The 13,285-nt window shown below is 51.9% G+C and overlaps 2 protein-coding genes and 1 long non-coding RNA gene across 15 annotated transcripts; 1 reads left to right on the forward strand and 2 right to left on the reverse strand.

The window, feature by feature from the left end:
- Window positions 1–3,896: 3,896 nt before the first annotated feature.
- On the forward strand, window positions 3,897–9,496 carry B4GALT3 (beta-1,4-galactosyltransferase 3). Of its 10 annotated transcripts, none has more exons than XM_057495108.1 (9): window positions 3,944–4,005; window positions 4,331–4,455; window positions 4,798–4,942; window positions 5,261–5,558; window positions 6,092–6,327; window positions 6,872–7,092; window positions 7,225–7,347; window positions 8,494–8,598; window positions 8,719–9,496. In XM_057495108.1, exons 4-9 carry the CDS (start codon window positions 5,297–5,299, stop codon window positions 8,990–8,992), a joined length of 1,221 nt encoding a protein of 406 aa, XP_057351091.1. In that variant the 5' UTR covers window positions 3,944–4,005; window positions 4,331–4,455; window positions 4,798–4,942; window positions 5,261–5,296; the 3' UTR covers window positions 8,993–9,496. The 10 variants fall into 10 exon arrangements, with proteins under 10 accessions (XP_036778691.2, XP_036778689.2, XP_036778687.2 ...); XM_057495110.1 differs by having other exon boundaries at window positions 4,869–4,942; XM_057495107.1 differs by having other exon boundaries at window positions 3,949–4,005; window positions 4,304–4,455.
- LOC130681704 (uncharacterized) lies at window positions 6,737–7,796 on the reverse strand. The gene is made up of 2 exons (XR_008994961.1): window positions 7,447–7,796; window positions 6,737–6,902 (listed from the first exon to the last, which is right to left on the reverse strand). It is a non-coding gene; the product is annotated as an uncharacterized LOC130681704 (long non-coding RNA).
- An 81-nt stretch (window positions 9,497–9,577) lies between the features above and the next one.
- On the reverse strand, window positions 9,578–13,258 carry PPOX (protoporphyrinogen oxidase). 4 transcript variants are annotated; one of them, XM_036922788.2, is made up of 13 exons: window positions 13,044–13,258; window positions 12,775–12,868; window positions 12,512–12,646; window positions 12,268–12,383; window positions 12,017–12,149; window positions 11,574–11,718; window positions 11,274–11,464; window positions 10,789–10,849; window positions 10,495–10,613; window positions 10,308–10,418; window positions 10,059–10,208; window positions 9,884–9,926; window positions 9,578–9,798 (listed from the first exon to the last, which is right to left on the reverse strand). In XM_036922788.2, exons 2-13 carry the CDS (start codon window positions 12,859–12,861, stop codon window positions 9,656–9,658), a joined length of 1,434 nt encoding a protein of 477 aa, XP_036778683.2. In that variant the 5' UTR covers window positions 12,862–12,868; window positions 13,044–13,258; the 3' UTR covers window positions 9,578–9,655. The 4 variants fall into 4 exon arrangements, with proteins under 4 accessions (XP_036778683.2, XP_057351089.1, XP_036778684.2 ...); XM_057495106.1 differs by having other exon boundaries at window positions 13,202–13,235; XM_036922789.2 differs by lacking the exons at window positions 12,775–12,868; window positions 13,044–13,258 and having other exon boundaries at window positions 11,574–11,731; window positions 12,268–12,399; window positions 12,512–12,621.
- Between the last annotated feature and the right edge of the window lie 27 nt (window positions 13,259–13,285).

The raw sequence follows: 13,285 nt of genomic DNA on the forward strand, positions 1-13,285 counted from the left end.
CTACTAAGCATTGAGAAGCTGAAAATATGAGAATGTTGGCCTGAAAATGGTTAGGAGGAAAATACATTAATTGACCTACTTTCCCAATGAGAACTGACTGTTTATCCCATTTGTGTGTTCAGTAAATAAGCCATTGGACTGTAAACTGGAATCAAATCATGCTCTCAGTGTCTGGAAAGGACAGTGACTTTTGTGTGGAGTCAGACTGGCTCTAAAATTTGCTACTTACATCTAATGATGTGATCTCAAATTATTTGATCTCTGTGAGCCTCAGTATCTTTATCTGTAAAATAGATACACTACTACCTTATGGAAAGGTTCTAAGAATTTAATGATACAAACGGTTGGCTCTGTGTCCGGCTTCTAGTAAGTCTAGTAATGTGGATTTTTTTTCCCGCTTCAGACCTCTTCCTTTGCCTGTTTCCCTTCCCATTCCTGCATTAGCATAAGGAAACTTATACCAAGGAACTCTTTAGTCAGAGCCAAGTTGGGCTATTCTGTAGAATTTGTGCAAAAAAATTCTCATTACATTCAGGCGATGGTAAAAGGGAAGACATGGTTTCTATCCTAAAACAGTTCACAGTCTGGTGGTTAAGCCAGTTACCTGTCTGATAGGTGCCATGACAGCCAAAGGGCACCTAGCACAGAATATGGAGTCACAGAAGTATTCCTGGAGAAGATGCCTGCCTCCCCTTCCAGAACTAAGCGGTAAGGATGAAGGGACCCCGTGGAGAGTAAGGTGGTGGTAGAGAAAGACAGATTTCTGCTTGCTAGGTCAGCTTCCCGGCTCTTGCCTGCTGTGCAAAACCAAAGAGAAGTCAAGAGAACAGAACTGAAGCTGGAGGATGATACTGCGAGGAGCTGAGTAGGGTGGAAGTTATAATTTTGGGGCGAATCAGCTATCAGGATGGAAAATGGGGAAATGGGAGAGAAGATTTTAAAGACATTAGGCTGTGCATTAAAATGTCCCCCCGCTGCACTCCCCCCTCTGCTGTACCTCTGATGTCTCCTTGAGAAATGAAGTAGAGATTTAAATTATTTTAAATTAGCTTTTGATTACTAGACTGGGTTTCTTTTATTGTATTGAGTGTCATGACTGGGCTACTAGAGGCTCCAGGATTTATTCAGAATACAGAAAGACAGGATGTTGTGGTAGAAACCAGCATACTAGAATTTAAGCTTTCAGAATTGTAGCAGTTCGAGGTGATGACTAAGTCCAGAGTGTGGCCGGGGTGACATGGGGTGGAGTTGAAGGCTCTTGAAAACAGAAAGCTTGCAGATGAACGTAGGGGAGTTGTCAGAAGACGGCAGCTAGACGGTGAAGGTCAGCTTTGCAACTGTGGAGGAGCGGAGGCTCAGAGGAAGGGTTCTCCGGCAGAACCACATTTCAATTACCTGTGTAAATCTGTCTTTTCCACTACACAGTGAGTTCCTTAGAAAATCAGGGCTTTTTGCTCAGCTCCTACTCTGTGTTCAAAATTCAGATACATTGAACATCTGCTTCTGCTGACACTTTTCTGTAGTTCTCACCAATTATCACGAAACCCTGTAAGAGTGGGTTCATTTTACAGATGAAAACCAGAGCGAATATTGCTCAACATCACACAGCCAATGGGTTTCAAACCTGGCATTATACTCAAACACAGTATTATCTCATTTTGAGTCTTTACAGTTACCTCAAACTTACTAAGTCCAAAGTTTAACTTGTCATCTCTACCATTTCCCCCAAATGTGCCTCTTCTAAGTTTTGTTTCTCATTAAATAGCTCCACCATCAACCCAGTGGTCTATTTTAGAAATCCAGGAATCTTCTAGACCAGACTGGTTACATCTGGTGAATCAACAAGTCCTGTTTGTCTTCTAAAGTTCTCAAAGGTACTCGATAATAAGGGTGAGTGTAATAACCACATTGTTTTTCTTGTGAAACCTTCAGAAGAGTGTATATCAATGATATCTTAAATAAACAAACAAACAAATAAATAAATAAATAACATTCTCAAATGTATGCTCTTCCCTCTAGTCCCACCTATATTACCTTACTTTGCATGAGATTGTGCTCATTCCTAGGTTTCCTGTAACCTCTCCGAAATGGTGTCCCTGCTTCCAGGCTTGACAATTCCATTAATGCTTCATGTTTCCACCAGAGTAAACTTCCTAACGTCTGATGGTTCTGATCACAGCACCCTCTGTTTAGTACACTTGAATGCCTTCCTTCTGCCCTCAGGATAAAAAACAAAACAAAACAAAGACTCTTTTAATGCGGCTTATGAGTTTTTCATTATCTAGCAGAAATTTACCTCCTCCATCTCATATCTTACCATTCCCTTCACTCTGTTGTCTAGACTTGCTGATCCTTCTTAAATTTTCTAAACTCCCTAATTTCTTCCTTATTTCCAGACTTTTGCACTTATGGTTTCCTCTGCCCAGAACATGATTCATCTGTTAAAAGATAATTTTTAGAAAAAGGTAAAATTATGACTTTCACACTGCTAAAATAAAAATTTTTTGACATTTGTAAAAACAGTAAGGAATATTTTATTCAGGGCTTTGTGATAGGTGTCAAGACAATCTCTATGCAAGAGAGATTGGGCTCAACTCTGAATATAGTAAGGACAAGAGGTTATTTATGACCAATGAATCAATGAGAGGGTCAGTGGATGGAAAATTACAAGTAGAGAGAGATTCTTGCTAAACTGACTTAATGGGATTCTTGCTGCAGGCAGGTCAGGGTGATCAGATACTAAGGGTGGATATTCTTGCTAAACTGACTTAGCAGGATTCTTGCTACAGTGGCTAGGGGCCCAAGGGGAGGCTTATTTGAAAAGATGGTTCAGAGGAGCCTGTCTAAAGTTTGGTCAACGAAAAGAGTTTTAGTCAATGCCCTATGAAAATGAACACGTGTCAAATATTTTATTTAACTCATAAAGGAACTGGCAGATGTTATATAACTGGTTCAAAAGAAAATGTGAAGAACAGACACGTTTACAGATCAAGACTACAGAAATAAATATGAAAATGGAAGCAAAAACTGTTTTGCACAATGTGGGGAGTAGGGGGTTAATTGAATCTCTCGCAGGACAGAATTTGCAAGTAGATCCGTTACACAGAGTTGTGAAAAAGCTCCCATGGAAACGCAATGTTATAAAGCAGAAGGATGTGCTACAGACAAGTCCTTCAGGTTTCCCATCAGCCACCACTTTTTCTGGGCCGCCTTTCCCTAATCCCATGTGTGAGAATTCTGGGCTATGGTATTTATCACACTGCATTGTATACATTCTTCTCCTCCCCCTATACACACGCTCACAAGACCCTGGACTTTTTGAGGCAGACTGAGTTATTCGTTTCCTCAGTGTGATCATCTGCTTCTAAGGAACACAAAACACAAGATAAATATATTGCATTTTAATGGAGCGTCCACTTTAGTATCTGGGGAAACACATTTTTACATAAAGGCAGACTCTGCCCTTGCGTCCTCACTCAATGTTTCCTTGTGTTAGTAACCGTTTCTATTTCAAGGCCTGCGGGATACCATGGGGATACAAAAATGCACCACAGCAGTCTGCAACTGTGCACCCTGAGCAAGAAACAGTTGTGACACTTAGTGGCACGAGGCTGTAGGAGGCGCCACTGACGTCCCGCTAAAGGGGCTCGGCCAAGCCCGCGGTGGGGGTGAGGTCTTCAGACACGCCAGAAACTGTCCGGCCGACCTTTTGGTCGGTCGCGGCCCCGAAGAAAAGCCTGGTTTGAGCTGCAGTTTCTGCAAATGTTGGATGAGAAACCGAATCCCGCGGGAGCCGCTCCAACTGCGGGAGACCAAGAGGAGTCGCTCCGCCCCGCTCCGCCTGACCCAAGGCCTGCCCCGCCGTACGGTGCCCCACCCCCGCCTACCCGGGCGGCTCCGCCCCGTGACGCAAGGCCCCGCCCCGAAGTGCCCGCTTCCAAGATGGCGGTAGAGGTCCCTGCCAGGCTGTCTGGGTGGCGGTGACGACGGCAACCAGACGACCAGGTCTGTGGGCTAAGGATGGTGGGGTGTGAGGCCCAAGAGAAAGGTTCAGTCTGTTGAGGGAATGAGGAGTTTGGTGTAAAGGCTGAAGCAAGCTTGAGCAGGAAGGGGGTCCCAGCTGGAAGTATGTTGGCTCACATTGCAAGGTAGGGCAAACGCTAGAGGAGGTTGAGGTGGGGTGGAGGTGCTCCGAAAGAGCTGGGCTGCAAAGCCCTGCAGGGCGCTGACCACGCCCCTCTAGGTGAGCTAGCTCAGGTACGCCCGACAGGTTTCAGCCGCCCCTCTCCCTCCTTCCCTTTAGCAGTAGCCCCTGTCCTGAACCCTCTAGGACCTGGGGAAAGGTAAGAACGGTAGAGGACGCCACCCCCACCCAACTTCCCGCCGCGCTCCAGGGCTGTTTGCTGGCAGCTCCCAGGTGGTCACGCTCCCTGCACCTGCGGAGCTAGCTCCCAGGTACGTGGAGAACAGAAAGGAGCCTGTTTCCTACTCCGCCCTGGGTTCTCTGGAGGCCACTCCACCGTTCTGTCAGGACTGCCTCACACCCTGGGGGGAAAAATGCCTCCATTAGCTGCCCTGTCCCCCTCTCCCCAAACAGGTTGGCCCTGTTGGGGTGGGGAAATGGTTAAGTACGGATTGAACCTGACACTCCAGCTCCGGAAAGAGGCCAGGGAATTAGCATCTCCTGCTTGCTTTCCTGCTCCCTTCTTTCACTTCCCCAGCTGAAACTGCTTTCATCCTGATACTAATCGCTGCCCCTCTACGGGTGGCTGGTTATCTTGACCACTTCTGTTCCAGCTGGTCCCAGGATTGCTGTTGGAGTGCTGGATGAAGCCTTTCTCTGTCCTCTGTGACATTTCCAATTTTAGATAATGCCTCACATCTCTGCCCCGCTGGGACCCCTTGGACCCCCATGATCCCGAAGAAGACAGCTTGAATTTAGGTGAGACTCTCCCCTCTAAAACTGGAAGGGAGGTTGTGCAGAGACTCCTCAAGTGGAGGAGGGACCTGAATAATGTAAGCATCCTTGGGGTGGGGACAGAGTAGATGGCAGGAGTGGTTTGGGGAGGAGGTGAGAGAGTGCAACAGCTGGAAGTGGCAGGTGGTAGGGCTGCTGGTGGTTACGCTGTTTGTTTCTTTGTGTGACTGTAGCCCCTGTGCTCCCTTCTCTGACTTTGTTGCCCTTTTCTTCTTTACCCCCCACCTTTGCGCCTATGCTGTGATCTTTCTGCTGGCTTGCTGTCCTCCTGCGTGCCCCCAGGACGCTCCTCCCTCCCTCCCCAGACCTCACCCCAGGATGCTGCGGAGGCTGCTGGAGCGGCCCTGCACTCTGGCCCTGCTTGTGGGCTCCCAGCTGGCCGTCATGATGTACCTGTCCCTAGGGGGCTTCCGAAGCCTCAGTGCTCTGTTTGGCCGAGAGCAGGGGCCCACGTTTGACTATTCTCACCCTCATGATGTCTACAGTAACCTCAGCCACCTGCCTGGGGCTCCTGTTGCCCCAGGGCCCCCTCCAGCTCCTCAAGGTCTGCCCTACTGTCCAGAACGATCTCCTTTCTTAGGTGAGTGCAGATGGAAGGAGAAGGTGAAGGGAGAGCCCAGGTGTGGGGGCAGTGAGGCTTGGGTGGGCATAGGGTGGCAGGAGGACTTAGGACAGGAGGTTAATGTGATTGAAAGGTGCGCTGAGGTTGAGATACGTGGACTCTGAATTTGCAGTTTAGATCAGGCTCCTAGGTTGAGCCACCTACCTTTCACTGTCTGCCCGTTTACGGGCTCTTCCTGCTTTAGGCCAGGAATTGCTGCTTTCGGAGATGAGCCCTGGTTTAGTTAGCTGGAGTCCTTATCCCCTAACTGTAGCTTCCGGCCTTGTGAGGCAGGAGAGACGATGGAACATAAAAGAAGGTAGGCTAGGTAAGGAGCCTGCACCTTCCAGACTATGCAGAGCTGCCCCAGTGATGGGAAACTCAAGGCTTGTGGATTTCTGAGTGAGCCCTTGGGGCAGCTGAGCCCCAGAACCAACAGTGTTCCCAGTCCCTGGTGATCCTTGTTTCTCCTTGCCCCTCTAATCCCTAACCTTGCCAATCTTTCCCAACAGTGGGTCCCGTGTCTGTGTCCTTCAGCCCGGTGCCATCGCTGGTGGAGATTGTGGAGAGGAATCCCCGAGTGGAACCAGGCGGCCGGTACCGCCCTGCAGGGTGTGAGCCCCGCTCCCGAACAGCCATCATTGTGCCCCACCGTGCTCGGGAGCACCACTTGCGCCTCCTGCTCTACCACCTGCACCCCTTCCTGCAGCGGCAGCAGCTTGCTTATGGCATCTACGTCATCCACCAGGTACCCCCAGGTCCCACTCCTTTCTTGTAAGGAAGCCTCAGGTAAATGCCACTCCACTCTCATACAGTGGGTCCTGGCATAATTAAGAGAGTCTAACTGTTGAATATGGGGAAGCCCCTGGCATTGCCCTGCCAACCTGTTAGTCCCATACTTCTCCATATTCTGTTTCCCACTGCCCTATACTCTTCCATGATTTTTCCTTTGTTGAATTTGGAACTGTGCAAATTTAGAATTGGTTATGGGCTAAAATTCTAGTTTGGCCATTTGTCCCATATGTGACCTTGAGCAAGACACTTAACCCCCTAAAATGAGGCAGAGAGTGAAAACTAATAGACACCTGTTTCTCATGGTTGCCGACTGTCAGCGTTAAATGCTCGACGGCAGCATGTAAGTATCAGACACATACTGATGCCGTAAAAAGTTTTGTTGCATGAAAACATGAAAGCTATTTTGTCTTTCTCTTCATTTTCCTTGCCCCACATGCCACTTTGATTTCACTTTTCACTTTTATACTTCTGCTTCCTTTTCTCCATGCTGCCTGCAGACAGTCTGGTCCTCCTCCATTATCTTCCAGGCTGGAAATGGAACATTTAATAGGGCAAAGCTGCTGAATGTCGGGGTGCGGGAGGCCCTGCGTGATGAAGAGTGGGACTGCCTGTTCTTGCATGATGTGGACCTCCTGCCAGAGAACGACCACAATTTGTATGTGTGCGACCCCCGGGGACCCCGGCATGTTGCTGTTGCCATGAACAAGTTTGGATACAGGTACAGGGCATGAGGTGCTGGAAAGCAGGGAAACCCACTGTCTGTTGGAAGGAGAGCCCAAGGGATTGTGGGTAGGGAAGTCGCAGTTCTCCCCAGAAGACTTGTGCAATCCAAAGATCTTTCTCTCCGTAGCCTCCCGTATCCCCAGTACTTTGGAGGGGTATCAGCACTCACTCCTGACCAGTACCTGAAGATGAATGGCTTCCCCAATGAATACTGGGGTTGGGGTGGCGAGGATGACGACATTGCTACCAGGTCAGACTTCCTACCACCACCTCCCTCCTTCCTTCTCTGTCCCCAGCCCAGATCCCTGGCCTCTGAGCCCATTCCTGGTCATGGCCTTTTAATACTAACCTTTAGCTCCTGAGTTCTGCACTGGGCCCTTCCCCTCTCCCTTAGTTTTTTTGGTCTCCCCAGGTCAGGCTTGTGTGCTGCTCCCCATTCCGTCATCCTCCAGTCCCCTCCATCTGCTTGGTGTGTCCCTGGGAGGGAGGGTAAGATCGATGGGTTGTAGTGTCATGGGATCCAGAGCTGGAAAGGGGCTTAGACACCAGTCCTGCTTTCTACTAGGGTTGCATCCAGACCACTTCTGTAAGGGGCTGGGAGATGAGGAGCTCTGCTCAGTGTAGCCCAGAATCACTTTTTTTTTTTTTTTAAAAGAGCCTGGGCCTTTGGCATGATGCCAGTTCATTTTTAGCATGTGAAACACTTTGACCTTCAGCCTCAGCTGACCCACTTTCTTATCTGTGGTGTGAATATTTGGCTTGATATGCTGAACCCATTGCTTCCCCTCCCCCTTGGGTCCTCTGGGATGACATCTCTGTGGATTCTTGTTCTCTGTGTAAAGCACCTGGCAATGTCTAAATATGTGTTCTTTTAGTACGTTCCCAGGCCATCTTTACTTCCTGCCCCTGTGTGTCAGAGTTGGGGTTTCTTCCTTTGCAGGTCCCTATTACTTGGTTCCGCCCATTTCTTAACACGGGGGTGTGGACAGCGGGATGTGGGGCAGAGGAGTTGGGGCAGCTCAGCCCATTCTAAATAAGAATTGCCAAGCTTGGATCTGCCGCTCTAGCCTTGTGCCGGCCTCTGGAGAATGGTTCCTCTTCCTGCCCTTCCCAGGTGGCAAGGGCAGCTCCTGGGAGCCATGAAGGAAGCAATGGTGGGAGGTGCAAGCCTGCCTCTGCCAGTCATTTAAGGGCCCACTGTGCCTGGCCCTGACAGTTTGTATACATCCAGCTTTTATGTTCTCTTCAGCCACATCCTTTTTGACTTTTCTTCCCTTCCAGTTCTTGGCACTTTTTGCCTAATAGTACTTGTTCTTTGTGTACAGAAACACGCAGCCCCTCCCTTAGCAGCCTTAACTCCTCCCTCTGGATCTTCCAAGGTGCCCTTTTCCCACAGAGTCCGCCTGGCTGGGATGAAGATCTCTCGGCCCCCCACGTCTGTGGGACATTATAAGATGGTGAAGCACCGAGGAGATAAGGGCAACGAGGAAAATCCCCACAGGTAGGAAGGGACGACTGCCAGGGAATTGTCACTGGGATCCTCGGGGTTCTGCATCCCAGCCAGGGAACTCCTAAAGGTCCCTGAATATGTCAGTCTTAGTCTCCAACCTCTGACCCTCAGATTTGACCTCCTGGTCCGGACTCAGAATTCCTGGACACAAGATGGGATGAACTCACTGACATACCAGTTGCTGGCTCGAGAGCTGGGCCCTCTCTATACCAACATCACAGCAGACATTGGAACTGACCCTCGGGGTCCCCGGACTCCCTCTGGTCCCCGTTACCCACCTGGGTCCTCCCAAGCCTTCCGTCAAGAGATGCTGCAGCGCCGCCCCCCAGCCAGGCCTGGCCCCCTGCCTACTGCCAACCACACAGTGCCCCGTGGTTCACACTGACTCCTTCCTGCCTGCTTCAGTCATGAAATTGAATCAGCGGGGTTGTACCCTCCCCCGCCCTCGGCTCCTCACTGCTCTTAGAGGGATGTAGGAAGACAACTCTAGAGCTGTGGTGGGGGCAAGGGCCTCTCTCCACTGCTGGACTGGAGCTGGGCTCCTCTGGAACTGGGGGTCCCTCTTTCTAGGGTCACCTGCCAGGGCTTATGACTGTGAATCCCTGATGTCATGATTTTATGTGATGACTCCTGGGAGTCTCCCACCCTTGGGGTAGGAGCAGGGCTGGCCCCCAAGTCCCTTCCTCTTCCATGGAGAGAAGAGTTATCTGGCTTCTCCTGGACCTCTGTGAGTATTTATTCTATTTATGGACCCCAGGAAGTGTGTTTGGTGAAGGAAGCCCCTCCCAGGGCCTTTCTGCCAGCGCTGGAGTAGCTCCCTCTTCTGCACCTGGCTCAGGGGGCTGGGATTTTGATAATTTTTCTAATAAAGGACTTTGTCTTGCCTCTGCTCCCGTTTTCTGCATCTCAGGCACCCTTTGCCTGTCTCTGACCCCCACTATATGCTGTAGGTGGCAACAGCCAGGTCAAGCCTAGCTCCAGCAACTTTTATTTTCATGAGTGAGAGAATCCCCTGCCAGCAGGGGCAGGAACTGATGTGAGTTGGGGCTCAACTGCTAGGTTCTGTGCCCAGGACCCGGACAGCTGCCTGGCGCCCACTTTCTATACAGTCATTAACAGCAACCCCCTCGTATGAGGCTCCAGCCAGAGTCAGGGGCAGCCTCTGAGCAGCCAGGAATTGGGTGGCTGACTCTGGAAGGAAAAGATAAAAGCAGTGTTAACAGTTAGAGGTCTGATTTCATTGGTCCACCTCCGGGCAGCTGTTTTCCCAACTTACTCAGTTTTTGCCAGTGGCCTAGTGTATACTGGGGGATGCAGTTCTGGGGAGAAAAGAAAGGACACAGGAAGAGTTTATTATTGATGTCCCAGGCCTGGGTGGACAGCGACAAATAGACCATTTCCTGCCTTAAAGGCTTTCAATGGGGAGCTGAGGGGTGCTCATCCCAACTCACCTTGTGTAGGTGGACCAAGCAATGACTCGGTGGCTCCTTCAGACCTAACTGTGTGGCAGCTGCTTCCTGTGCCTGCTGTTGGAACAGCTCCTGAGACAAGACACAGCCCCTGGCTTCCAGCATCCATAACCAGGAACCTCCCAGCATCACCTAGGGAGGACATGGCACTGACCAGCCTGGCCTTACATGTACTGAGGCACAGGGCAGCCCTCTGGAAACCCACACGATGCAAAGCCCCCTGCCTCTCACAGTCACTCTGAGGCCAGGGGGGCTCCCATCCTGCTCAGGGAAAGCAACTGAGTCGTACACGATTCCCAGGACACCTGGGTCTTCTGAGGATGGCACCAAATGTCCAAATCCCTGGGAAAAGGAAAACACCGGGTCAGGAGGGAAAGGTTCCAGTTGAGCCCGGGTCTCTGCTTCCTTGGTGTCACACCTGGACAGGCAGACGAGCTCCTTGGTACTGCAGATTGACCACGGCCACAGATGCAGCAGTGATGGTACTCAGGGTGCGAGCCAGAGGTGCAGCCTCCGCAGGAAGCAGCTTGCTGAGCACTGGAGGACAGCAGGCAGAGGCTGGCTTCAGGAGGCCTTCCTGCTACAGTTTCAGTAACCTTTCTAAGGACTAGACTCCCATAGGGATGACGTTCAAGGGCATGGTATGGTCCTGCTGCTCCGGGAATCTACAGTTTGCCCCACCTTGGTTGGGGAGAGGGAGGGTGGCCATTACCTGAAGCTGGAATGGCACTAATGACGTGGTCAGCCTCCAGGCTGCTGTCCCCGAGAGACACCTGACAGGATGAAAACATTTGAGAAACAGAGAGATAATGGGGATTTTGCCTCAATTTCCCAGGCACCAAGTGGCAGGAGAGACTGCGAGCTGACCCAGGATGAAGAGACTGACTATAGTTGGCACAAAAATCACTCCATTAATCAGGAAGTGGCTAGACAGAAGCCAGCGTGGCCATTCTGCAATGGTTTGCGGAGCTGGGTTATTCCTTCCCCTGCCTCTGAGTCACCTATAGGCGCTACTTCCATCCAGTCTTGGATCAAACAGGTCTTGGAGGAAGGTCCACGGATAAGGTCTAAGGACCTGGGGTAGCCTATATTTAAATAACTTGGGCAGGAAAACAATGAGTAACTTCAGTCCTGCCAGCCCTGGTCTGGTTAAAACATTTAGGCGAAGGTTCATTACATTCTAGGGGGCTCACCTACCTTCCAGCGCCCTTCTGCCTGGAGGCTGAGCCCGTGGACCGGCTGGCCTCTAAGAACACTGACCCCCCTACTAATCAGGTGGGTGTTAAGCGCCTGGGGCAACGTCTCCAGCCCTTCCCGGAGTGACCACTGGCTCCAGCGCTCAGCTCGGGCCTGGCGGATGAGTGCTGAGTCTGGCTGTGGGCTCCGCCCTGCAGAGGAGGAAGCCGAGAAGAATCAATGGAATAGCACCCCTTGCCTCCAGTCCTTTACTCTGGTAGTCCTTAGTATCTTCACCCCTTGAACCAATCCGCCCCTCACCTGCCCCCAGCAGCAGCCCCAGTAATACGGAACGATGGGTCTGCTCAGCCTGGAAGACACTGGGAAAGCAGGACCTGATGCTGAGCTCACGGCTGTTGCCTGCGAACACTCCACGGCAGAGACTGTCCATGGCTAGAGACGCCACCTTAAGGGTGAGACTAGAATTGAGAGGCCAAGGAATAAGCTACACTGATTAACTTCCACTGTCCCTACCTGGTAGGGAACGCGGGTGGGGTAGGGTTTGGATTGGGAGCAGTACCACCACAACAGAAGGATGGGAAGTGAAGGCATTCACCGCCAACACTGAGTTTTGGGGGTTACTGGGTACGAAGAAGAGGGCCTTCCCAAATGATATAAAAAAGCCCCTAGGTGGTTGGTTTGAGTAAGGGGCTCTGCAGCTGGTTTGGGAGGAGAGTGATCTGGGGGCCTTTGGGCAGTATTACCTCAGGTCCAAGGCGGCGCTGGGCAAAACTGTGCACAGACTCATCAGGATCTCTGCCCCGGGGCGCGGCCAACTCCCTCAGCCCAGCCCAAAACAGAGGTTTGGAGAAGGGAGGTGAAGGGCGAAGCAGCCCCCTGTGCAGAGGACAGATGAGTGAGGAGGAATCTTTTTTTTTTTTGCTGGTAGAGCTGAATGGAAAGGATGTGAGCATGGGAGCAAAGTAGGAGTGCGCTAAAGGGGTGACAGTGTTACCTGAGGCCAGAGGGCAAGGCGTGCAGGGCGCCACCCACATACAGGAACCTGTTCAGGGCAGCTGGATGGTCTCCGCGGACAGGCAACACTTCTGAGTCCAAGCCAAGCTCAGAAACCTGCTCTCCACACGTCCTCAGGAGGAGGAGAAACTAAGGAAGGGACTGACCCACCAAAGACACTTCCTCCCCTCAACCCTGTCCTCGGGTGAAGGCAACCCCTCCGAGGCATTCCGCAAACCGCTCACCAGGAGCAGGGTCCGGGCTCCCAGGGCCCCCGCCGGCCGAATTCCTCGAGGTCCAAGTTCAAAGATGGCACCACCTGGCCCTCGTACGGAACGGATCCAGCCTCCCAGGCGTTCGCTGCCCTCCACCAGCACTACCTGGGGACAGGAGGGGGACACTGCAGCGCGACCTACAGCCACGGGACAAAGGGGCGGTGCATTCTCCTCTTACGGAAACGTGCGGAGAGTGTTAAAGGAGGCTCCCACTCGCACGGCGGGGCACTCACCTTGGGGGCACAGGGGGCCCGGCTCAGGTGGTAACTGGCGGCCAGGCCGCTGATGCCTCCGCCTAGCACAACGACGGTGCGGCCCATGGGGAGCCTGGGGGAGCGGAGGGACACGGACAGGCTGAGCAGGGGGCACCCTGCTTTCTTTCCACAAGCCCCTCCGGGCCCGCTTTCCACCCCGGGCCACTCACAGCTTTAAGGGAAACTAAGGCAAAGCCCACGGATGGGTGGGGGAACAGTGAGGTCCCCGTCCAGGGTCCAAGACTCACCTACTGAGGGAACAGGGGAAATGGAGGAGGTAGAGGTCTCAAGACACTCGGTCGGCGCAGCAGGGAAGGAGATAGGCGCCCCACCCACGCTATCTGCCGGCACAGGGCTGGGGGCCGCGACCCGCCGCCGGAGTTCTGACGCGCTCCGCCTCCTGCACCTCCCCTGGAGTCGCTGCCTCCGCCCCCAACCCTTTCGGTCCCTCCGACTCTCCGTCCACTCCTTTCTTGCGGCATGCCTCCGT

This window comes from Manis pentadactyla, chromosome 19 (assembly GCF_030020395.1).
Source record: "Manis pentadactyla isolate mManPen7 chromosome 19, mManPen7.hap1, whole genome shotgun sequence".
In the NCBI taxonomy this organism is placed as follows: domain Eukaryota; kingdom Metazoa; phylum Chordata; class Mammalia; order Pholidota; family Manidae; genus Manis; species Manis pentadactyla.

Bases quoted from the DNA above. Each gene is read 5' to 3' on its own strand.
- B4GALT3 (XM_036922796.2), top strand. From the start codon at position 5,297: ATGCTGCGGAGGCTGCTGGAGCGGCCCTGCACTCTGGCCCTGCTTGTG. The intron at 5,559-6,091 runs GTGAGTGCAGAT...CTTTCCCAACAG, and splicing joins AGAACGATCTCCTTTCTTAG to TGGGTCCCGTGTCTGTGTCC. The intron at 8,599-8,718 runs GTAGGAAGGGAC...TCTGACCCTCAG, and splicing joins AACGAGGAAAATCCCCACAG to ATTTGACCTCCTGGTCCGGA.
- PPOX (XM_036922788.2), bottom strand. From the start codon at position 12,861: ATGGGCCGCACCGTCGTTGTGCTAGGCGGAGGCATCAGCGGCCTGGCC. The intron at 10,614-10,788 runs GTAATGGCCACC...GCTGTCCTCCAG, and splicing joins TAGTGCCATTCCAGCTTCAG to TGCTCAGCAAGCTGCTTCCT. The intron at 10,209-10,307 runs GTGAGAGGCAGG...TGTCCTCCCTAG, and splicing joins CCCCTGGCCTCAGAGTGACT to GTGATGCTGGGAGGTTCCTG.